We start from the raw sequence: 26,120 nt of genomic DNA on the forward strand, positions 1-26,120 counted from the left end.
TTTTTCTGTCTGTCTGTCTACCATCTATTCTGTCTATTTACCTACCTGTCTAAATGTCTGTCCATCTTTCAGTCTATTTATTTGTCTGTCTACATGTCTATTTGTCTACCCTTCTAAATTTCTTTCTGTATGTCTACTCGTCTATTCTGTTTATTTATTTGTATGTATATCTATCTGTCTGTCTGTCTGTCTATCTATCTGTCTATCTGTCTCTGTTTGTCTGCCCGTCTGTCCCTGTATGTCTGTCTGTATATCTACCTATTTATATATCTGTCTACCTGTTTGTGTGTATATTTACCTGTCTGTCTGTCTGTCTGTCTGTCTGTCTGTCTGTCTATCTATCTATCTATGTATCTGTCTTCCTGTCTGTCTACCTATCTATATGTCTACCTGTCTATACTGTATGTCTATCTGTCCGCCTACATGTCTGTTTGTCTACCTGTTTATATGTCTGTCTGTCCATCTATCCATCCATCTATCTATCTATCTATCTATCTATCTATCTATCTATCTATCTATCTATCTATCTATCTATCTATCTATCTAAAAAATCAATTTCCCATATTTCCGCAGTAAAGGTGTTTGTGTTATTCAAACAGAGTGTTCACATAGTATTCACTGAATTGCTGTTGTGAGCCCAATTAGAGTCACATCACACATCAAAACCTTAATAATAGAAGGTCAAGCACCTTTGAGTAGACACAGCAGCTCTGCCAATACACATCTATATTCAGTCACAGCCAACAGACCAATGAGATCATGAGTCTAATCCAAAATAAATATAAAAACCATATGTACTGTATATGCATAATACCACTGTATGTGTGTGTCCAAGCTAATTACATCTGCCTTAAAGCCAGTTTGATTTGTGTTGAACCTAAAAAATATAAGACCCTCTGGAAGTATAGTTTTCTGTCTAGAGTCTTATGATTGGGATGAATTGGCAGAGGTATTTCTGTAAAGCCTCTGACAGTCAGCACATACAAACCAAACTGAGAGCAATTTCTGCATTGCATCCATCCCCATTCCCAAGTGTTTGCTCAAAGTCGTTTCTATACTAAAATAATAATCTGAACCGCACAAGAAAGACAGGTTTTATACATCCTACATGTGTGGTGATTCTATACAGGCCTAAAGATATTTCTGGGTTATTACAGTATACCGAAAACATCTCGATCATAATGAAATTTGACATGAAGTGGAGCTTATTTACATCTAAAGATTAATTCATTTAAGTTTTTCTCAGTCGCTTTGAAACATTTCATGAATCGTTTTTAAAATGTGCAAAATAATGCGTGCATTTTTCAGAACAATTTGTACAAACTGCACAACATTATGGATGTCCTGCAAAAGCCTATAACTGTTTCAAAATCCTTTGTTCATCTTTCAATAGGACATTTTTACATTGGTGAACAAGGCAAGTCCATGTGTTGTTCATGAAGAAGACATGTCAAAATATTTAGCCATGTTGTCAATACAACAAGTGTACACAATTATATGTGTCAGGATTTTCTGATGTAAACTGTTGACGAATTCACATTTTTCTGTAAACAAATTACACACATTATGATTTTGAAACCCCCCCCCACATATTTTACAGTATAATGTATTTGGATGAAAACTGTTCTTATGGTCACTTCTGATATATGCAGGATGTGTAAGCTTAGCTGCTGTTTAAATTCGGTTTAAGTCGGCTCTGTACCCACGATACTTTGATTCTGTCTGACTCTGTTTTGTATTTTGCCTAAAAAAGTGATGCAATCAGTAAAGAAGAGCCTCTGTAAATCTGATAAACCTCCTCTTCAACATCCCAGGCCAGATGCCCTGTTACATCAATTACACAGTTGCTGTGAAATGTTGCATAATTCAGAACAAGCAGTATGAAAATGATCAAATAACTTTAGGTAGATTTAATGTCGTACATAAAGGATTTAAGATGAATATCAACAAACAGAAATAAGTTGGAAGTTGTTTACTGATATCTAACGTATGTCTGAAATTTGTGTTTGTGTGATTTTAGTCCAGGCTTTAAGTTTTCACAGGTTCCCCTGCAATATTTTAAGTCATAATAGGCATGCTACCGATATATGACGACTGTTATGAAATTCAATTTTATTTATATAGCGCTTTTTACAATTGATAAATTGTTTCACAGCAGCTTTACATTAATAAAAACAGGAGAAAACACTGAAAAATCTATGGACAACATAAGCAACAAGGTACAGCGGATAAGATTAAACTGTACTAGCGAGCATAGTAATAATGTAACATATAGATAGAGTGCTAAGTTAAGCCAATGTCAACAAACTCCCTAAGGGAAAAAACTTCTGGCTTTTTTGGTCAGGAGGAAAAAGTCCTAGTAGGAAAAACCCTTGAGACAAACACTCACCTAAAGGATTATTAGGAACACCATACTAATACTGTGTTTGACCCCCTTTCTCCTTCAGAACTGCCTTAATTCTACGTGGCATTGATTCAACAAGGTGCTGAAAGCATTCTTTAGAAATGTTGGCCCATATTGATAGGATAGCATTTTGCAGTTGATGGAGATTTGTGGGATGCACATCCAGGGCACGAAGCTCCCGTTCCACCACATCCCAAAGATGCTCTATTGGTGACTCTGGGGGCCATTTTAGTACGGTAAACTCATTGTCATGTTCAAAAAAAAACCAATTTAAATGATTCAAGCTTTGTGAAATTATCCTGCTGGAAGTAGCCATCAGAGGATGGGTACATGGTGGTCATAAAGGGATGGACATGGTCAGAAACAATGCTCAGGTAGGCCGAATTCTGACTCTACCATCTGAATGTCTCAACAGAAATCGAGACTCATCAGACCAGGCAACATTTTTCCAGTCTTCAACTGTCCAATTTTGGTGAGCTTGTGCAAATTGTTGCCTCTTTTTCCTATTTGTAGTGAAGATGAGTGGTACCCGGTGGGGTCTTCTGCTGTTGTAGCCCATCCGCCTCAAGGTTGTGTGTGTTGTGGCTTCACAAATGCTTTGCTGCATACCTCGGTTGTAACGAGTGGTTATTTCAGTCAAAGTTGCTCTTCTGTCAGCTTGAATCAGTCGGCCCATTCTCCTCTGACCTCTAGCATCAACAAGACATTTTCACCCACAGGACTGCCGCATACTGGATGTTTTTCCCTTTTCACACCATTCTTTGTAAACTCTAGAAATGGTTGTGCATGAAAATCCCAGTAACTGAGCAGATTGTGAAAGACCGGCCCGTCTGGCACCAACAACATGCCAAGCTCAAAACTGCTTAAATCATCTTTCTTTCCCATTCTGACATTCAGTTTGGAGTTCAGGAGATTGTCTTGACCAGGAGCACACGCCTAAATGCATTGAAACAACTGCCATGTGATTGGTTGATTAGATAATTGCATTAATGAGAAATTGAACAGGTGTTCCTAATAATCCTTTAGGTGAGTGTATAAGTAATATAAGAAATATAAGTAGTATTATTAAGCTGCCTTTTTAAGCTGGTTACATTGCAAAGAAGCATTGCACGATGCATCTTTTGCGAGGAAATCCCATAATGCATTGCTCAGCATCCACATGTTAACTTTAAATTCTTTGCTATAGATAAGTTGTATTAATGCACTTTATATGTTAGGAGCGCCATATGTAAATGGCTGCAGTTGACAGCAACTTACAGCGTTAGACTTTTAAAACAGTCTGCTTGCCATACATAAAATGGCTCTATTCCAAAACAAGTAAGATTAAGTTGTATATCAATGTCTAGGTTTTTTTTACCATGTGCAGTTTGGTACTTTGGACAGTTGTGTTATCTTGACCGGCTACACACAAGCCATTATGTGAGGCCAAAGTCAACATTTACTGTTGCGTCTCTCGGATAATTTCTGATGTTTATCTAAATCATTAACAGGATAATTGCATTACCAATCAAATTTAAATGACTGTCAATGAAATACAAATATTTATAAAATTGATGTGTATGGATTGAAAGTTGTTAAATGTAATTGAGCTGTGGATGGGTAGCCAGCTTACTGAATAATAGCATTTGATTTATTGGTGCAGATATTTAAACTTAAATCTTAAAACTTAAATCACCAACTTGAGGTTTTTTATAAGGTGTTAAAAGCATTCAATTTCCACTTGCCATATACAACACAAAATGTACATTTATCTGCATTTGCATATATGTGTAGAGAGCATGTGCATGATTTAAGATCGAAAGGATCTGTTCGTGCAGTTTTTGTTTTACATACATACATGAAGCCAATAATTTGGTGGCCTTTTAAGGGGTTTCATCACACAGCGTTCGTCACACTTCAAAGTAACAGAATGTATTAATAACCAGAATGTGAAATTGAATTCCAGATATTTTCTTTCCCATTGAGACTTTGAGGGGTTGTTTTTGGACACGTCTGCTGCCAGAACACGTACAGGCATTAAAACCACAAAGCTCTAAAATTGGTCGCTTAAAGAGCTCCATCTTTTCTCCAGGGATGATACATCTTTATTTATTTAAGTCAGATATGCCTACTCGACTCCTCCGTAAATTCCAGAATCCATTGTATTTCGGGAATTCCGGTAAAAAAAAACGTTTCGCAAATGCTTTAGAGGCATATCACATACAGTACATGTACGAATCCTCGAGTGGATAGGGGTGAAGCAATGAAAAAACAGCGTGTGTTGAAGTACGCTTTCACACTAAGCTGCAACATGTGTTTTCAATCGGGTCCTCTGGCTGTGATTTGCTAAGAGGCCCTGTGGGGTCAAGCATGTGACTTAATTACCTCAAATTCTGCTTTAATAGGCCTTTCTGTGAAGCTTTGCTTCTACCTGATTGGACTGCTGGAAGTGAATGAGTTACAGTGATGACCTGTATGTGATGTATATAGCAGACGTGTAGTCCATAGTGTCCTGCGCAGAAGAAATGTGTAGACAATATGGTTGTCTTCAGTATGAGTGCTTTTAATATACAATCTATAAAGTCATCATATATGCATGCTGACAGTAAAATGGAGTTTGTTTTTGAATGCCAAATCTGTACACATGGTATGAGTTATTATAATTTTATTTCATTTGGTTTCACTAAAAGCATGCAAACCTTATTTAAAATTTGAATTATATGTAAGAATGTCCTGCATAAGCTTGTTATTCAGAACAGACATCATAACTTTAGCGTGCGTTTACCTCACAACATTTGGCTGCCACACGATGTCTCTGTTCCCTCATTTGCATAACGTGAAGCATTTCCCAACTTTTCTGACGCTTGATCCCCTGCAATGAATGATGTAACAGCACGGCTCTGATATCGTGTCATCATTTTGCTGAAGTTATGACCTCTTCAAAATGTGTAGTGCAGGGCCTGAATTCAATCAAGCCTTATGGGGGTCTCCACTATAAGATGTTTATTTTATTATATTTATTTTTTGTGATGTGGGGGTTATTTTGCAATATACATTTTATTAAAAACAGCATTTTTATTAAAAACAGCATTTATTAAAAACAGTCCCCGTGAAATAAAAATTTGTTTGTCATTATAAACAATTTATTCATGTCGGTCATTATTATTTTTAATTCATGTAATTTTTAATCAAAATCTGAAAATGTACTTCTGCTCTCCTGTGGTGATGACCTTAACTAGACGGCTTGGGTGGCACATTCGTTAACTCCGCCCCTGTCAGTCTCCTGCGAGTTTAATTTCTGAATGAAACGCCTACTTTTCTATATCCAATCAATTCCCAGTGGAAATCACAAGCCACGCCCACTATTTATTACTTGTTATTATTCTTTTCACTCAGAAATATTCCACAATACAGATGTAAATTTGATTGTGACAGAGCCAAAAGGGCAAAAAAGTTTGGGGGGGGTTGATCTTCAACACCCTTTAAGAAAGATTAAAGCATGGGTCACCAAACTAAGGCCTGCGGGCCGACTCAGGCCCGCCACCCCCCTTTGACCGGCCCCCCAGCCCCTCTGCCCCCCATTACTTGAACCGGCCCTATGTGGCAATTTTATTTTTGTAATTGTTATTTGGAAAGTAATAACACGTCGCATTCGGTATTTTGTTGATTTTCTTAAGGAAAAAAATTATTTTTATTTATAAAATATACTATATTTGCAGAATTTTCGTCACCCGACATGCTCAAGTTTTTAAAGAACAGTGGACCAACGATTATTTTTTTGTTCAGTGTAAGGACCGTGCAGTTTGTATTATATGTAAAGAAAGTGTGGCAGTTTTCAAAGAATATAATCTGTGTCGTCATCACGAAACCCACCACAAAATGTATGCTAGCTAGCGAGGGCAAGCAAGAGAAGACAGGATTCGGAGGATGAAAGGCAGACTGGCTGCACAACAGAATGTATTCCTTCACCAAACTCGGGTAAACCAGGCTGCTGTCCGAGCTAGCTATAAGGTAGCTCACCTACTAGCTACCCATGGAAAGCCGTTTACTAATGGGGACTTTGGCTAGTAATCTCTACTACACAATGAGGCCTGCTGGTAATCATTTTGGTCTGGGTCATACAATGTTATATAGCTGACCCGGCCCCCCATCACATGAATGATAATGTGGCCCCCAGAGAAAAAAGTTTGGTGATCCCTGGTTTAAAGGTATAGGTTGGGGGTCTTATAACTACATACTTTTAACATGTACAGTTGTGTAAAAAAATAGAAGTATACTAATAAAAGTGAAAAAGTGCGGAAATGTTATAAATAGATTTTATTTCCTTATTTCAAATTTATTGAAAACATTAAACATTCAATTTCAAATCAAAGCATTAACAAAATGTACAAGTCTGTCTTGTTCTTTTAAAGGGAAGCAAAAAAAAAAAAATATATATATATATATATATATATATATATATATATATATATATATATATATAGTACGAATATACTATATAAGAATATTAATCTGTTCAAAAAATAACAGTTTCAACATTTTTCTCTGACACTTAACACTGAATAAATTTCTTAAGATTTTACTTGACTTTAAACTATTGAATTTTTAATATTTATAGTTACATAAGCATTTATGTTGATAACTGCTGCACATCTGTGTCAAATCAAGTATTCTGTGTAATCTCAAGTAGTTTTATGTATTCAAACTGATCCACGTTCCCTTGTACATATAAATCAGCCCTACACTTTATGAAAACATCCCAATACCAGGATTTTTGCATCATCATGTTTAACTGTCTTTCCAGTGTACTGTGGCTAGAATTTAGTACCCGGGGGTCGCCTGAGGTACTGTTGATAACCACCAGACTTCAAAATAACAAGTTTAATCTCATGAGACTACAAAATGTTACGCCATGTTTCTTTGGGCTAGTTGATTTGTTGATGTGATTCTGTGCTCATGCCTTTATTTCAACACTGCTGGGGTTGCAAACAGTTTAGCTTCAATCAGATATCTTCTGACTGTACTTACAGATTATCTTAGATCATCTTTGATCTTTCTAGAGGTGATGAAGTCTCATCCTGATTATTATTCGATCTGTTTAAACGGTAGTTGTTTGTTTTTTGCCATGTGCTTTGGGTTTTTGTTGCCATTTTAAAGTTCACATGACACACACCGTTTTTGCTAATGTTAATCTTTGTTACCTCAGTTAAGTCAGAAAGCATGAAATAGCATTAACCCCCCTACACAAAAGCATTTGAGATCATTTTAGCTGAACATCCTAAACTTTGCTGCGTTTCTTTATATTTTTCCCCCTCTCAAATCAACTATTTAATCAAATTACATTGTTCCTGCGAGCAATAATGGTACGGCCCATTTTACTTAGAAATTCAGCAGCAGATATATTTTATAACCAACATTTGCTTCACCATTTTTTTTAATAACGGACAAAAATAACCTGTTTTTTCACAAAATAAATACATTTTCTAATTAAACTTCACACTGCTATTATTTTGATTGTGACACTTTTAATAACTAAGTCTATAACTCAGAAGAAGTAGTGTAAATATCATTACCAATGGCTCTATTATTGTTTATCTATTACACAACTACATCTGTAAGTAATCATTGTCAATGCAGAAATATTACTACTGCTAATAACAGTGGTTTATCAGCTTACTGTTGTTGCACTTTAACACAACTGTACATATATATGTTACATGCTTTAAATCTTTCAGTAACCACTAATGTTTAGCTATAAACTTACTGGGCTATAAACTTGTGGTATACTGTTGTTGTTGAATAAACATCATGCCCAGCTCAAGCTAGACTTTTCACTCAATTGAGTTCCAATCATACACATGAGAATGAAGGAAATACAAGCTTATCGGAAGTTGACATGGTCAAAAGGTATTTTAATAATAATAAAAAGTTTATTTTATTTAGCGCCTTTCCACAAACTCAAGGATGCTTTACAATCGAAAATCCATCAGGATAAAGAAAAAAAGATATGTACAGAAGATACATTTAGTGAAACGTACTCGCACACAATACCAGAACAAAAGACAGGAAAAACAGAAAAAGAATACATGACATACAAATACATTTACATAGATATGCATCAAAAATAGAGAGATTATGTCACAAAATATATGTTTTTAGTTGAACTTTAAATACATGTATTGATGACAGATTCTGAATATGTTTGGGGGGGCAACACAGAAAGCTGTTAACTTGTACCTCTGGACTTGTAGTAGGCCAAATTTAGATGACCTAAGTGAGCAAGCAGGGGTGTACTGTAGGTGTGAATAGGATCAGTGATATACTATGGAGGAAAGAGTAAATGTAATTTTTAATACAAAAATGAACAAAAAGCCAATGTAGTCTGTATGCTGCGTTCAGACCAGCCGCGGTAGAGGCATCAAGTGCGAGTGATTTCAATGTTAAGTCAATGTAAAGACGCATTGACGCGCATCTGGAGGCTCGCAGCGCAAATTAGGTGTTTAGCGCAGTGCGATAGACGCGATTCCGCCTCATTTGCGTGTCTAGTTTGCGTGAATGGTGTGAATTGAGCGTTGCTGCGGCAAATGCTCAAGTTAAAAATTTTACAATTTGGCGAAAAAACACACCGTGTTAACCAATCAGGAGCTTGCTGTAGTAGTGACGTGATTACAGGAAGCGAGTAGAGTCACAAGAATTGACGCGGATTTCCGTGTGAATGTCTGGATGACTAGAATTTCGAATGAAGCGAGTAAACTCAAAGGGCTCTATCTTGCACCCAGTGCAATTGACTTTGTCAGTGACGCATGTATCATTTGTATTTTGCAACGGGGCACAGCGGGTTTTTCCCTTCATCGGCAAACTAGGGAATGAACTTGCGCTCCCTGGGCGGTTCAGCGCAAAAAAGGAGGCGTGTTCTGGCGCAAACCATCCCTGATGCTATTTTGCATTTTAAAAAAACAATTGTGCCAGAAAAAACTAGTCTAAAGTCAGTGGTGCGTTGCGCGTGGTTCATTATGCTATTTTAAGGGCGCATGCTTGACCATAATGTATAGCGTGCACAACGCGCACACACTTTGCTTATCTAATCTACACAGATGCAACAGTTATTTTTGCAAATCATAAATTGTTACAATAAAAAATATTAACACATGAGATAAGGGAAATCATTGTGGTGAGCATTGTGGTGATAGTTTTTATTTATTGTGTGGCTGCGTTAAAAAATTATCATGCAAATAACGATTAAAATATTTTCATAAGTTTGTTGTGTGGCTGTGTTACGTTTATTTTATGTAAATGTTTTCATAAGAAACCTTAATGTATGTGGACTTGATTTGTAAGTGTACTTTGGGGTTGGACTGCTTGCGTTTCTTGGCTTTAAGCGGTGAGGGTGGACGCAGCGATGTCCTCTGCTGGCGTCAGGTCCTGTGTAGAGGCAGATCCACCTCCCGTTAAACGGCGTGGCCGATTTATGCTGGCAAGCTTGGGATTCCCCCGTCTCCTGACATCATTGTAGCGCCTGCAGCGCAACGTCCTGGGGATGCCAGCTGATGAGACAATTGTGGCTATTTCCTCTCAAGCCTGTTTAACTGACGCTGATTTGGGCAGGTTTCTCCTATCCCCATACAAAACAACTTCTCTGTCTTTGACTGCTCTTACAAGAACGTCGGTCTCCTCGGCTGTGAACCGCTCCTGGCGTACGCCTGGTAAATCCGTCATAATAATAGCAACCCGCCATGGAACTTGTGCACTTGCGTTTAAAGGGAATGTTGGATGACGTTCTGATTGGTTTATTTGACGTTACGCCCAAACCACACCTATGAATAATGAACCTACTTCAGACTAACCCCTTATTGATTTGCACCTGGCACAAGAGTTATTTCTCCCGCCGGGAAAATAGTAACAGTGCCCAAGATCCGCCCACAAAGTCACTTGCGTTTCAGATCGTTAAAATAGGGCCCAAAATGTTCAAATGGCAAACTAGACATGGTAGACATGGCTGGTGTGAACCCTAGGTAAAGGACAGGGCTGATTTGATAAAATCTTGTGGTATGTGTGAGAACCCTAGGAACCGATTTCTGTATGTACTGTTCGGGTCCTCAAAAGTTGTCCTAAATGGTAGACTTTGAGGATGCTAATATTTTTCGGACGTTACCACTAATATGGTTGGGGAGCTCGAAAGGTCACGCTGTAACATAGCTTTTTTCTACTTGTCACATGTCTCCATGTTTTACAAATTTGCAGGTCAGAGTTCACCAGACTTGTACTTTAGTATGCAGTTTGATGCATTTCCTGTCTAATTCAATGAAATGGAAAGTGTAGTGTGACCACCCCTTTAATACGAAAACAAGCAACAAGGTGACATCATTCAAATAGGAAATTTGTTTTAGAAGTGAAGTAAGTCATTGTAATTTGGATAAAAATCACATTGTATTGTTTTCTTTGAAATATCATCCACTACTATATTGCTCATGATGAGAAACATGCAATAGTAATATAAATAGGATCAGATTCATTTAGGTAAATTTTGTTAAAATAGTTGACATTTGGCTAACTGTACAACTGATTCCAAATGATGGTTGCGCAAGACAGACCCTTAACAGACTGCAGACTATCCAATAAAAATGCCTTTGAAAATGAAAGGCCATTGTAAAATTCCACACTAATAAACAACATAATCACTGCATATTTTCTATTTGATTTATTAAAGCTGCATAGTCGTATACTAACCAACTGTACATATACATGTCCGTTCAGTAATCCGAACCCTGCGTACTTCTCATAATATGATGTGAATTTTAACTCGGTCCATCTGTTCGACTGAAAGTGCTGAGTCAGCCAAATGGTTAAATAACATTAACTTGAAGATTTATTTTCAGATCTATGACGTTGTGTAAGACCTCATCTGCACGATCCCAGCATATACTAGCAGGCAGGGTCCTTTATAAAGCGCACTGACAGAGTTTACAGTTTCTCTGCATATGTATAAAACCACAAACCCTTTGAGAAGACCTTGCTCAATGCTTTTGACGATTTATGTTTTTCTCCTATGGATGTCATTATCATGGGTTGGGATATGCAGTGGTTATATAGACTAAGCTCTCTCGCAGTGAAGTAATAAATAACTTGTGAAAGACAGAATATAGCATTCTCGTATACAGCCATGGTGTTGAAACATGTTTTCATCAAGCATCCTGTTATTATTATCATCACAAATCAATAGCGATATATTGTTTATGGACAGTTTGATCAAAGCACATTTAGTCATTAAGGATTAACTGTGAACATGGTTAATGTCAATGTTTATACTGATGAAGGAACAGTTTATACGGTGCAAGTGTAAACTTGAAAAATTAAGACATGTTGCACCAGGTTTGATGTTAGTGATGTCAGTGGCATTGGTTTTTGTGTGACTTGAGGCTGATGGCATTGTGCCTAGTTTGAGTAGCACAACCATAATACATACTTAAAATGTACAGATAGAGCAAACTTGCTTTCTTGTCAGAATAAAGGAAAACACCACAGTTTTTCAATATTTTACCATGTTCTTACCTCAACTTAGATGAATTAATACATATCTATCTTTTTTCATTGCATCCACTTTAATCTTTGTACAGCGCATCGTGAATGTGTTAGCATTTAGCCTAGCCCCATTCATTCCTTAGGATCCAAACAGGGATGAATTTAGAAGCCACCAAACACTTCCATGTTTTCTCTATTTGAAGACTGTTACATGAGTAAGTATGGTTGCACAAAATAAAACGTGGCGATTTTTTAAGCGGATAAAAAATTTGAACTATATTGGATGGCGGAAGAGCACTTGGTTTGCAGCACTTCGACCTCGGCGCGCAGTAACCTCATCACTCCTGAATGCTCCACCTCTCGTTCAAACTTCAGAGGAGACATTTTATTTTGTGCCACTATACTTGCTTGTGTAACAGTCTTTAAATAGGGAAAACATGGAAGTGTATGGTGGCTTTTAAATTAATTTGTGATTGGATCCTAAGGAATGAATGGGGCTAGGCTAAATGCTAACACATTCACGACGCGCTGTACAAAGATTAAGTGCACGCGTTGAAAAAAGATAGGGATGTATTAATTTGTCTAAGTTGAGGTAAGAACATAGTAAAATATAAAAAATACGGTGGTGTTTTCCTTTAAATTAGCCTTTTGTTCTGAATGACGAGACAAACTTATCAAAGTTCAAACGTTTTTTTGAATCAGATACTGAACAAAACAGGTGTGGTCGGTTAAAAATAAGGACAAAGACAACATTATGTTACACTGGACCGCACTGGACAATCAGAGGTCTCAGATCAGTGCTGTCCACTCCTGCTCGACCTGATTTTGCCAAGTGAGAGAACCCTAAAATCAGATGGAAATGATAAGTGGAAAACAATGGTCCAGAAGCAGCTAATCCTGGTTGTAAGCTTAAACTTGAAACAAACAGCTTATTTCTGAAATCTGATTGGTTGATTGACCGAGTCTCAGGGTCAACATAATGTTGCCATCACATCAACCACTTGGCAAAATCAGGAGAGCCTTCCACTCCTACCTTATAACTGGACCACCAAAGTACTTCATATATAAAACAGCACCCTCTGGTGGTTCACTGTAATAATCAATCTTTACTGGACAGACATTGCCCTCTTGTGGGTCAACACACATGCTTTGATGAAGGTTAACTGCATAAGCCAGCTGTGAAAGAAAACAGTGATGCTGAAGTCTGTTGACTACCCTTTGAGCCACATGAAAAATGACCTTGGAAAAGTGTTTTCCTCACCCATCCCATCACCGCCCAAAACCATTAACACCATTAATACAACATTGAGTTCAAAGCTCAAAGCTTAAATAAACTGTAGGAAACATGATGTCATTTTCATGTCCTTAATATTAAGACTTTGTTTATTTTACCATTTTATTAGTATGATGAACGATTTACTCCGAGGTGTTCGTGTTAGAACATGCATGTCACTAAAAAGCCAAGGTTTGACTACCAGAAAAATAATGGACTGATAAAGCTGTATATCAAACATACATACTCTATAGGGCAGTTTCCTGGACAGGGCTTAAGTCTAGTCAAAGACTAAAATGCTTGTTTAAGTTGTCCTAACTGAAATCAGCTTGCACTGAAATATACTAAAATATACCAGCCATTGTTTTGTCTCAAGATGCATGCTAGTAATGTTTTTGTAAGCTATTTTTGTTAAAACAACTTCAATTTCCTAATATAGCTAAGGTCTACTTTGTCAATGCAACTTTCCGCACAGTGCGATGTGAATGACGCGAAATGGGAGACACGATTGCCGCAAAAAAGCGCTTTCCACTTCAGATGCTGATTGAAAATATTCAACTCAAGTTAAAATTTTAAATGACACAAAGGTAAATCCCTTGAGTAATCTAGAGCGAGGAATGCGATGGTTCGGGTTGGATGTGTATGCAGCATTATGGGGTGTTCACACCAAATGCAAATTCAGCGATTTGTGCAGGTAGATTACATACAAAGTCAATACAAACACGCAAATAGATGCGAACTTGCACATAGCGATGCGAATGACTCGAATTGGGTGTCCCTAATGCTACATACACACCAAACGCGGGGCTTCGTGTTACTCGCTCTAGATTACTCGCGAGATTTAACTTTGTGTCATGTGAATTTTTCGCTCGAGTTGAACATTTTCAACTTGGCCGAAGACGCGTTTGAGGTGAATAGCGCTTGTTTTCGCGACAAACGCACCGCACATTTCGCGTCATTCGCATCGCCCCACGCGAGGACGCATCTGATCGTGTCTTTGCATTGACTTTGTATGTAATCTACTCGCGCAAATCATTGATCTCCCATCTGGTGTGAACCCACAGTAATGCCGCAAAAACACGTGCTATTCGCCTTATATACGTCTTCTCGCAATTTGAAAATATTCAACTCAAGAGAAAAATTTGCATGACATGAAGGTAAATCCCTAGAGTAATCTAGAGTGAGGAATGCGATGGTTCGCGTTTGATGTGTACGCAGCATTATGGGGCGTGCACACCAAATGCAATTCAGCAATTTGTGCAAGTAGATTACATACAAAGTCAATGGAAACACGCGAATATAAGTGAACTTGCACATAGCGATGCGAATGACGCGAATTGCGCGTCCCTAATGCCGCAAAAACACGTGCTATTTGCCTCAGATGCGTCTTTTCGCAAGTTGAAAATATTCAACTCAAGTGAAAAATTTACAGTAGATTACATACAAAGTCAATGCAAACATGCAAATAGACGCAAACTCGTGCGGGGCGATGTGAATGACGCGAAATGGGTGGCACGATTGCCAGATAACCAGGCTATTCGCCTTACGCCTTGGTTAGACCACCAGTGACTTTCTCGCTGTGTGTCGCCAGTCTCTTTCAATGAGACATTTTTTAAATCTGGTTGTCATAAACAAATGAGTACTGTCTATTCCAGTAACTGATGAGAGAAGGATCACGTGAACTCCTCTGCTTCCCTCCAATGGTAGTCTCCTCCAAAAATTGCTCATTATTTTTTAATTTACACATTTGTCAGATGCTTTTATCCAAAGTGACTTATAGTGGAATTGAATCCATACATGTGTGTTCCCTGTGGACTGAACACCTGACCTTTGCGTCACTAACACAATGCTTTGCCAATTGGGACACTAAACAAAGCTGTCAGGCCTCAAGATTTCAGTGATCTGAATTCAGTGATTATTGGATTAGCTAGAGTCTGTTGTTTGTTAAGTGTTTGAGATTTAAAATGAAAAGCTGTATTTTCACACTTAATTAATAGTAATTTGTATGGCAACGATTACTGACACTCTTGCTCATAACTTGAACAAATGCCTAAAGGAACAAAACTCCTCCTGCACAGTATGTGTGTTGCAGACATGAATGAGACCTTGAATCATCTAACCTATTGATGGGAGGTAAGAGTTTACTTTAAGCGGTCATCAAACTTGGCAGATGATCTTCCAAAAATATAATTTTAACTACAGATTAAAGCCATATGTAAAGATGAGAATATCACAGAGACTTGGCTGGTCGTAAGAAGTCAAAGTTTAGCAACCTTATACTGTAGCGATGTGTCAAAACACCTAAGTCCTTAGCAACTGCATAACAACAAACAAATAAAATAAAACTCAAAAAATTTCCTTAGGAACTGTAATGTCCTGGCACCCACCCAGAACACTTTAGCATTGTATTTTATATGAGCAAGCATTACTCTTCACCAGAAACTATAAAAGTCTCCTTTATGTATAATGGATGTACCAACAAAACATAAACAACCATTCAGAAGCAAATATGGTTAACACTAAATCAGGGACACTAAGGGTGTTTACACATATACAGTAGTTCATTTTAAAAGAACCAAACCCAGTTCACTTAAAGTGAACCCGAAAAGGATCTAGCCGAATGTGACCTCAATCCTTTTGGTGTTCACAATATAGTGGACTCAAAAAAGGAACCCGGTTCTTTTTTGGTCATCTTTAGAACTGAAGGGATCTCAGACCCTTTCTTGTTCACATCACAACTTCATAAGTCGTCAGACCCCAGCTTTCTGTGCAGCAGCTTATTTTGATACAATGTCTAAAAGACACGCGAAGCGGACCGGGACCTCATTAATTTCGCATCTCAAAAATAAATCGAACCACAAAAGAACGTGGTCTGAGTTTGGTTCACTTTTGGGTCCTTTTAGGGGGGTCTGAGATCACTTGATTTGTTCACTGCTCTGAGAGCGTTTGGAGGGCTCAAACGAACTAGGTGTGAAAACACCATAAAATGAAAAAGCAAAACGAACCAAATAAGCAACATGATAGCAATTTTGCGTTTAAAAGACATCTAATAGCCATCTAATCACAGCCCAGACACCTAGGTTAAAGGGGACATTTCATTTAAGATATCAAATAAATATTTGGTGTCTCCAGAGTATATATGTAAAGTTCTAGCCCAAAATATCATATAGACAATTTGTTATAACCGGTTGGTAGGTGTAAGGAAAAATTTGCGTGTGTGTCCTTTTAAATGCAAATGAGCTGGGCTGGGTTTCCCGATAACAATTGAACTTAGCACTTAAAAGCGCTTTCTACGAGCTACTTAACAAACATTCGTTGTTCATTTACGTGCGTTTCCCAAAGATGCATGTAAAACAATCGCTCACAGCTGGGTTTTAAAGCAACACCAAAGAGTTTTTTTTTACCTTAAAATAAAGTTTCCAGAAAAGTTTCAGTCGTTCATCCACTCGAAACAGGGTGAACAGCACTTTCACATTCGCTTTGCAGCCCTCAATCGAGCAAAACCGCACTAAAGAAGTTTCCAACCGTCGGGTAGTGGTCCTGTAGTTCGAGTGAAAACTACAAAAACTTGCTTTACGGCAGACCTACAATCCAATCAGAGCCAGCTTTGCTGCAGTAGGCTAAATTATTAATGACAGCGGTAATGGACAATTCTGCTTCCAACCTGTAGGGGGAGCAAAGAGCAAAAACTCTTTAGTGTTGCTTTAAGTGCTACTTACGAGTCGCTATCCATTTGTCAAGTGCAGGAATGTCCCAATAGATTGACCCAAATTTGTAGCAGAAACTTGTTTAGGCTGATGATCTTCAGCTGATGTACACTATTATTTTTGTATAATATTTTTCATAATTGTTCAATGACTTTTTATGAAATATTATTTTCCGTATTTAGTTAGGACTCGTCCCACCCCGAAATGCCTACTACGTTTTATATTATAGTTTAGATTATTATTATTATTATTTGTTGTTTATTATCTATGTTTATTTATTATTATGGATTATTGCATTGTACCGTAAATATTTATTTGGTTTCTTTAATCAGATGCCATTCTTCTTCAAATTTTTTTTTACTGTAGATGAATTATAGCAGCAATTGGTAGGAACCATTTATCAATTTGCTAGTACCAACTTTTACCAAAATTGTACCAAATACGTTTTCCTTCTTTATTAATTTATGTTTAGTCATTTAAAATAAATTTCTCATTTGAATATATATTAAAGTAATTTAAACAAATAAACAAAGAAGAACCCAATAAATATAGCCTACATTTAAAACATTACATTATCGTCATTGCTGGAGTGCAATTTGCTGGTTGTCCTGCAAAAGCCCTTGTAACACTGCTGTCTTACGATGCACTTATGAATGAACAATTACTCCAGACCACTCGTAGATCTACGATGATTTTCAAGTGCTATTTAAGTTACGAAGCTTTTGGGAAACGGCCCGTAATTCTAATATGATTTGTACGATAGTTTTTACGATCTACTTACCCTTAAGATGCTTTTGGGAAACCCGGCCCTGAACTCTGCACTAAATGGTAGTGTTGTGGTTGCATAGTGCAGATTAATGGGCGGGATTTTTTTCCCTCTCTGACATCACAAGGGGAGCCAAATTTCAATAACTTATTTTTTCACATGCTTGCAGAGAATGGTTTACCAAAACTAAATAACTAGGTTGATCTTTTTCACATTTTCTAGGTTGATAGTAGCACTGTGGACCCAATTATAGCACTTAAACATGGAAAAAGTCTGATTTTCATTATATGTTCCCTTTAAAACAAGGCAGTCAATGCGCCAAACCATAGCCTAACAATACAATAAATAATAAATGAAATCAAACACCTTGTAATCACTGTTGATTTTGCTTACATGACAGAATATCAGACATCTCACATAGCCTGGCTAACACCAGACCAGTCTCATAGTAAAAAAAATGGGGCGCAAGGCAGCATGGGGAAACCCAAGCTACATCTCACAAGTTATTTTAATTCAGATTTATTTTGGCTAGTAATTGGTTACTCAACTCATAGTTGGACTGTATTGGATCTATAGACGATGAAATTATGACTTATATTGGGGGGCAATGACATCATTCACACACTGTAAAAAATACTTTGCTGCCTTAAAAATTTTTGTTGAATCAACTCAGATTTACAAGTCATTTCAACTTACTATTATTTATCTTGACTAGAGATGAGTTGTTATAACTACAGGTGAGTTGTTATAACTTATAAATTTAAGTTGACTTTTCTCAACTTGTGACAACTAATCTCTGTTGACATGACTTGTAAATCTGAGTTGATTCAACAAAAAATTTTAAGGCAGCAAAGTTTTTTTTCACAGTGCAGAATGTGATGATGCCACTGCCACAGCAACCATCAGGCATACGCAGTGCCAGAACTCGCACATAACCTCAAATATCCTCTCTCTCTCTCTCTCTCTCTCTCTCTCTCTCTCTCTCTCTCTCTCTCTCTCTCTCTCTCTCTCTCTCCCTCTCATCATACAATACCATTGCTCCAAAAACCCATGCTCACCATAGCAACCTCAGAGGAACATACAACACATCGTGATCAGTATCAGAGGCTGGAAAAACTGGACCTGCATGTTATGGCACATTGAGAAGAGGCAGAGATCTCCATAACATCCCACAGAGATGCATGACTTCATGGAGTAACTGACACTCAGAGGTAAACTTCTGTATGCTTTCCTGAGAACTCAATTGGATGGATGTGCAAAATCGCAGTCGCTCCGGTAATGTGTGTTTAACGCAACCATTACAAATCAGTCATGTAATAATCCTATATACTGATAATTGCGCAAGTTGAAATGTTTGATAGCTTATACTCATCTGCTTATTACTCAGACAGCAAAAATACCAACATTGCATTCGTTGTCTCATTGCTGATCGTTCGTCAGAGTATGCATTGAAGTGATAAATGAGAAGCAGGGAGGCAGGAGGCAGCTTTCCACCCAAACTCCCACGACATGACAGGCTGTTCACGCCTCCACTTCTCTTTCGGCTCACAGCTCGATTTGGCACAGAACATGCACACGCTGTGAAAATAACACTTGTGATCATTTTAAACAGCCTTTGTCTCTTAAACATCGGACTGTACAGTAATTTCACAATGCTCTAGATCAGGGGTTCCTTAAAGTGGGGTCCAGGCACCACTGGTGGTTCGCAATCCATAGCCAAGGGGGGATATATAATAATATGCTATAAAGTATAAAAATGTGCTGTGTTATTAAAAAAGCATATTTACATATGGAGACCATCTCATGATTGTGACATATCACGACAGATCACTGGCAAGCATGGTAATGTAAAGCCGAGCATGTATAAATGAAGAGCATGCTATTATTTCTCCATGATCAAACATACACTACAGTACCATATAAAAAAACAAGGATTGGGCCAAAAAGGCATCAGTTAGAACAACCTAGCAATGCATTTAAAGCACTCTGAACACCTTAGCAACTTCAGCATCTCTCTTCTATAATGGTAGGTTTGGGAAAGGCAAGCGTTACTAGAAAAATGACACATATTCAAATTTATAGTTACAATACAGTTTATACTTATAGTTGCATTTATCATCTCTTCGTGATTTTTCATTATGTCCACATGAACTACTGGTCTGTTAAGCATTATGTAATGTTTATTTAAAATGTTTTTAAACTTTTTTTCTGCATCATCAGAATTCCCCCATCTGTTTGAATTGATTTATGCGTTTGCTCCCCAATACTGGCAGAAAAGTTAATGAAAACCTCTAAAATAGTATTAGCACTATTACCATGTTGACCGTGTCTCTAGATGGAATTACGTCAAAACCCATGGATCAGAAGTTTCTTGGATAACGTTCAATGGTTTGATCAGTGTAGTATTTTGGAGCCATCAGTACAATGACTCGATGGGTTTCGCAAGTGGTCCGATGATTTACACAAGACTGAGGATTTATCACACGTTTAACTATATATGTAGGTCAGAAGATGTAGCCAGGAAACTTGACCGAGAAACTATTAACTGGTGTAAAGTTTTACCAACCACTAGTGGAAAAAAAGTAGACATTAAATGTATTTGTATGATACGCTTTCATTGCATAGCCTTACTTAAAGGAAAACACCTTCATTTTTCAATATTTTACTATGTTCTTACCTCAACTTAGATTAATTAATACATACCTATGTTTTTCAATGCCTGCACTTTTAATCTTTGTACAGCGCATTGTGAATGTGTTAGCATTTAGCCTAGCCCCATTCATTCATTAATTTCTATGGTTCCAAACAAAAGTTTTATTTTAAATAGGGAAAACGTGGAAGTGTTTGGTGGCTTCTAAATGCATCCCTGTTTGGAGCCATAGGAATGAATGGGGCTAGGCTAAATGCTAACACATTCACGACGCGTCGTACAAAGATTAAGGGCCCTATTTTAACAATCTGAAACGCAAGTGCGAAGCGCAATGCGCAAGTGACTTTGTGGGCGGATCTTGGGCGCTGTTGCTATTTTCCCGGCGGGAGAAATAACTCTTGCGCCAGGGCGCAAATCAATAAGGGGTTGGTCTGAAGTAGGTTCATTATTCATAGGTGTGGTTTGGGCGTAACGTCAAATAAACCAATCAGAACGCTATCCAACATTCCATTTAAATGCAAGAGCGCAAGTTCCATGGCGGGTTGCTATTATTATGACGGATTTACCAGGCGCACGCCAGGAGTGGTTCACAGCCGAGGAGACCGACGTTCTTGTAAGAGCAGTCAAAGACAGAGAAGTTGTTTTGTATGGGGATAGGAGAAACCTGCCCAAATCAGCGTAGGTTAAACAGGCGTGGGAGGAAATAGCCACAGTCTCATCAGCTGGCATCCCCATCGTTGCGCCAAGCGCTACAATGATGTCAGGAGACGGGGGAATCCCAAGCTTGCCAGCATAAATCGGGCACGCCGTGTAACGGGAGGTGGATCTGCCTCTACACAGGACCTGACGCCAGCAGAGGACATTGCTGCGTCCACCCTCACCACTGAAAGGGTTTGGGGCTTTGAAATCGGACCCAAGAAACGCAAGCAAGGTCCAAAACCAAAGTACTCTTACAAATCAAGTTCATATACATTAAGGTTTCTTATGAAAACATTTTAATTATTATTTACATAAAATAAACGTAATACAGCCACACAACAAACTAATGAAAATATTTTAATCATTATTTGCATGAGAATTTTTTAACGCAGCCACACAATAAATAAAAACTGTTAATATTTTTTATTGTAACAATTAATGATTTGCAAAAATAACTGTTGCATCTGTGTAGATTAGATAAGCAAATTGTGTGCGCGTTGTGCACGCTATACACTATGGTCAAGCAAGTGCCCTTAAAATAGTATAATGAACCACGCGCAACGCGCCACTGACTTTAGACTAGTTTTTTTGGTCAGTGGTGCAAAATAGCATCAGGGATGGTTTGCGCCGCAACACGCCTCCTTTTTTGCGCTGAACCGCCCAGGGAGCGCAAGTTCATTCCCTAGTTTGCCGACGTGCGTCTGTGGAGGGAAAAACCCGCTGTGCGCCGGTGCAAAATACGAATGATACATGCGTCACTGACAAAGTCAATTGCGCTGGGTGCAAGATAGGGCCCTAAAAGTGCATGCATTGAAAAAAGATAGGGATGTATTAATTAATTCATCTGATTTGAGGTAAGAACATAGTAAAATATTGAAAAACGGTGGTGTTTTCCTTTAAAGTCTGTGTAAAGTCTGTTTATTAGATGTGTTCTACATTTGTCACACCACAGAAAAATGAAATTTGAATGATGAAAAAACGACAAGCAAATAAATAAGTTATCAAAGTCTTGGAAAGATAGGTAGCATTCTCTGCTGGGGGCATATCTGCTATCGTCGCTGAAACCACACCCACCCACGGGAAAGATGCATATCCTCAGAAGGGTGGATATCTCTCTAAATTTTTTAATGCCACTACAACCTGAGGTGTGTTTCCAAAAAGCATTGTTAACCAACAATGGTGGCAAGTTGGTTCCGTCATTTCAGCATAGTTTAACAATTCAGGTGTTTCCCGAAACCATTGTTCCAACGGACATTAACTGCATCGCAAACTTTGAAATCTCCAGATGTGGTTAGAAGCATTGATCATGCTTTTGAACAAAATATATATTAAATTATTTGTGTTTTTGTAAACTGCGCATGTTCACAGACCTACGAGCTTTGGGACCCTGGAGAATCCCTGGGAGGAGTGGCGTAAGAGGGAACTTGCGCATTAATTAAATATTGTGAAATAAAACAACAGAGCGCTAAAAGACGATAACAAAATCAGTCTTTCGATTGAATGTACACTAATTACAGCAATAATCTGACATTACATCAATTTGAACAAATGAATTAGTACAGCCACTTCCGACATCATCAACTATATTGTTAAACTAACAATCAAACAACAAATGTGCGATAAAGTTACTATGTTTTTAGGAAACAGTCTTGAGTAGATAGTTTCACCAACTATGCATCATACTGTGGTGGTTAAGCAGTGAGTTACGTCGTTGTTTGGGAAACGCACCCTGCTTTTGGGAAACGCAGGGCAATGCTCGGTGGCTCGGTGCGTCATCAAACCACTGTTTTAGCCCCGCCCAAATAATCCTGAACACAGAAATGTGGACATACCAACGGTGTAAGTCCACGATTCTTTGTAACGTGTTTCAGCAATACATTTCTTTAACAAATTTAAAAACATATTGAATTAACATATTTAATAACGTATTAAAAACACGTTATTGTAAATTTGCATTATGACCTTTTGTTCACAGATCCTCCTGTGATGTCCAGTGTAGGCCCAAATTTGCAGTGGAGGTGGTTAGAGCTTCATGACTCTGTGTCTATAGGAAATGTGGAGAGAAGGTTCCGGACCGCTGCAGGGTCCAGACAGTGGAGGATCCATCGTCGACCCAAACCCAGACACTCTCTCTTTGATGAGCGCAGGCTTCATTATGCTGCTTGGGAAGGCTGCCTGGATCAGGTCAAGGCCATACTGGAACGTGGAGTTCCTGCTAACTGCCAGTTAGTGAGCTTTAAGTCTGGTTGAGTGTCCAATGTCTATACACACTGCTCTGTAGCACTTTCAAAACACATGTGGTTGAGCATATTTACCAGCACAACATGGCTACATTGGATATTAAGGGTATCGAAGGATCTTACATAACATTCCCATCTGTGAAATCCAAGCTAAAGTCTTTATAATACAGTAACAGATGTATTTTTGCCACCTGTGCCATTTTGTCCTTTTTTAGAGATCCATATGGTTGGACAGCCGTACACCACGCCTCTTTCAAGGGTCATCTCGCCTTGATCAAGTTCCTACTGCAAACATGTCAGGTGGAGGTAAACTGCCAGGACTTCTTTAACTGCACCCCCCTGCACCGCTCCTGTAGCGGAGGAAACCCCGAAACCACAGAGTTTCTCCTCCAGAAAGGTGCGTCACATGAAGCGAGGTCCTGCTCCGGCCAAACACCCCTTCACCTGGCTACAGCTGACGGACACCTGAGCACAGCCCGTGTTCTGCTCCAGCACCTGGCTTCACCAAACCTTCAGGATTTTAATAAGTGGACCCCCCTGCATTGGGCGGTGTTGGGGGGCTGGGGGGACGTAGCAGAGCTCCTGCTGGATAATGGAGCAGATGTAGATGGAGGAAGGGGTGTGGGGATGACTCCCTTGCAACTGGCGGTGCTTGTGGGGAATGAGGCAGGGGTGAGATTGCTGATCCAGAGAGGTGCAGATGTCAATACAAGGGGACCTAATGGGCGGACGGCCCTGCACTTGTGTGCTTCTTTTGGAGACAAAAAGGTGTGTGACTAATCATAATCACTTATAAATATATAATTGAGATACTAACAAGTGTTATTATAATGTTGTTATCTGTTTATGCCAAAGCTGTCTGAACACCCAAATACTTTGTTTCTTATTATTGTCATCTCTGCAGCATAACTTACATTTTCCAAAGCTGTGAATTCAAGGTCTCTTTGCCCTTTTGTCATCAGAGTCATGCCAGTTACACGCTGTGAAACAGATGGTATTTGGTTGGGTAAAGGGCAATACCGTACTGTTTCAGTCTCCTTAACACGTTTTCTTCTTGTCTCTTCCAAACCATGGTTCTTCTTCTTCATAGATCCTCCAACATCTTTTTAAAGGAGGGGCCAGGCTTGACATTAGGGATGGAGACCTAGCTTCTCCACTGCACCTGGCTGCCCGCAGTGGTTCCAGCGCTGTGGTGCATCTTTTGATTCTGAATGGCTCGGGACTTGAAGACAGGGACAATCTCAAAATGACACCACTGCATTACTCGACACTCAGGGACAATGTGGAGGCTGCCAAGCTCTTGCTTCACTATGGAGCAGATGTGAATGCTAGAGAGAGATTAGGGCAGACACCCCTACACCTGGCCTCTGAGAGAGGTCACTTAAAGGTGTGTTCACCTTATAATGTCTATTACTTCCTTAAGGGCATATGCTTTCCAGAAACAAAACAACTTTTGTTCTGGAATAATAGATTTGATAAGCTGCTCATATTGAGTCAGTTCTACTTCAATGCTTTTTACCACATGAGAATGAATGTGGCACCTTTCTTCGAGTCAGTAATTATGACTGGGTATTCAATCCACAGGTACTGAAAGTGCTGCTAGACAAAGGTGCCGATCCGTTTATAAAGAGCAGCTGGAGAGAGACGGCAGAAGATGTTGGAAGGATACACAATCAGCCCTGTATTCTTCAGCTCCTTCAGCAACATCAGATGATGCGGAGGAGGAATCAGGACCAGGATGCCAAAGAAATGAAATGACGCTGAATTATACAACAGTAACTTCTGCTCATCCAACTTGACTGGACATTAAACAGCATTGGGAGGCTTAATTGTTTGTATCTGCACTTACAAAACATTTGCTGTGGTAATGATCATTTCTGCAAAAATACAGCAATGCTGTACATTAATAGGGAAATATTTGAGAAATGTTTAACAGTGTTGACCAATACCATGGCCACAAAAAGCTGTAGTGCGTATGGCATTTCAACAGAATGTATGGATACCGTTGTGATGTTTTGTCTATGAGAATAAAATAATTTTTTAACATTTAGACACACCAGACTGCCTATTTTATTAAAAAAAGATAAATATCTCTAGTCTTTAGGTGCTCTACCTCTTTTATTTGTCCATGAATCATTTTTCTCCCCACTTCGGATCGAGTAGAAAACTGGCAGAAAAAAACACTAAACTGTTTATAAATATTGCAGTTACACGTGTTGGCCCAGCAGATGTCATCAGTTTTTTATTACAAATGATTCACGTCACATGCTGCCTGTAACAGAACGTCCCCGCGGATTGATATGTACGGTGCACTGATTTCAGTTCCTGTCATTGACGTCAGTGGGACTTCCCGTTAAGATTAAATTTAATTGTTAAAATAAAAAACAAACACAGTAATTACCGTAAAATACGCATATGTTAGAAAAAACTTTAACAGTTTATCTGAAACAAAATATATATAAACAAAACAATATATAATCCACCAAAATCTTACATGAAAGCATTGATGTAGAACTGACTCAATATGAGCAGCTTATTAAATCTATTATACTTATAAATGTTAAGTTAAGTGCGACAGCGTAGAAAATTGTATGTATTTGTTTATGTTATCGTGGTAAAATGAAATATGCTGCAAATAATTAAATATATGCGGCTCTATATAAGTTTAACGTCCGCGGAAGAATACAAAACATGTTAGGCCGGGCTTACGTCACAGTAACGTACCTTCAAATCTAACCACTTGAAAATTATATTTTTCCATAAGATGTTTTGACGAACGTCGTCGGTAGGAGGCACAATACGGTCTCTCACACCGTAAATAATTCAACTGAAACGTTTAAATATAATGTAAAATAGCTTTTTCCCCCGCTACTATATCACTGT

The 26,120-nt window shown here is 38.4% G+C and overlaps 1 protein-coding gene across 2 annotated transcripts; it reads left to right on the top strand.

The window, feature by feature from the left end:
• Positions 1-18,668: 18,668 nt before the first annotated feature.
• Positions 18,669-25,287, top strand: ankrd67 (ankyrin repeat domain 67). Of its 2 annotated transcripts, none has more exons than XM_065246628.2 (5): positions 18,669-18,859; positions 22,973-23,222; positions 23,453-24,005; positions 24,328-24,613; positions 24,822-25,287. In XM_065246628.2, exons 2-5 carry the CDS (start codon positions 22,984-22,986, stop codon positions 25,034-25,036), a joined length of 1,293 nt encoding a protein of 430 aa, XP_065102700.2. In that variant the 5' UTR covers positions 18,669-18,859; positions 22,973-22,983; the 3' UTR covers positions 25,037-25,287. The 2 variants fall into 2 exon arrangements, with proteins under 2 accessions (XP_065102700.2, XP_065102699.2); XM_065246627.2 differs by having other exon boundaries at positions 18,672-18,859; positions 24,328-24,624.
• Positions 25,288-26,120: the final 833 nt, after the last annotated feature.

This window comes from Paramisgurnus dabryanus, chromosome 9 (genome assembly GCF_030506205.2).
Source record: "Paramisgurnus dabryanus chromosome 9, PD_genome_1.1, whole genome shotgun sequence".
Lineage (NCBI taxonomy): Eukaryota > Metazoa > Chordata > Actinopteri > Cypriniformes > Cobitidae > Paramisgurnus > Paramisgurnus dabryanus.

Coding starts and splice junctions, on each gene's coding strand:
- ankrd67 (XM_065246628.2), top strand. CDS start 22,984: ATGTCCAGTGTAGGCCCAAATTTGCAGTGGAGGTGGTTAGAGCTTCAT. Junction 23,223..23,452: donor GGAGTTCCTGCTAACTGCCA/GTTAGTGAGCTT, acceptor GTCCTTTTTTAG/AGATCCATATGGTTGGACAG. Junction 24,006..24,327: donor CTTCTTTTGGAGACAAAAAG/GTGTGTGACTAA, acceptor TCTTCTTCATAG/ATCCTCCAACATCTTTTTAA.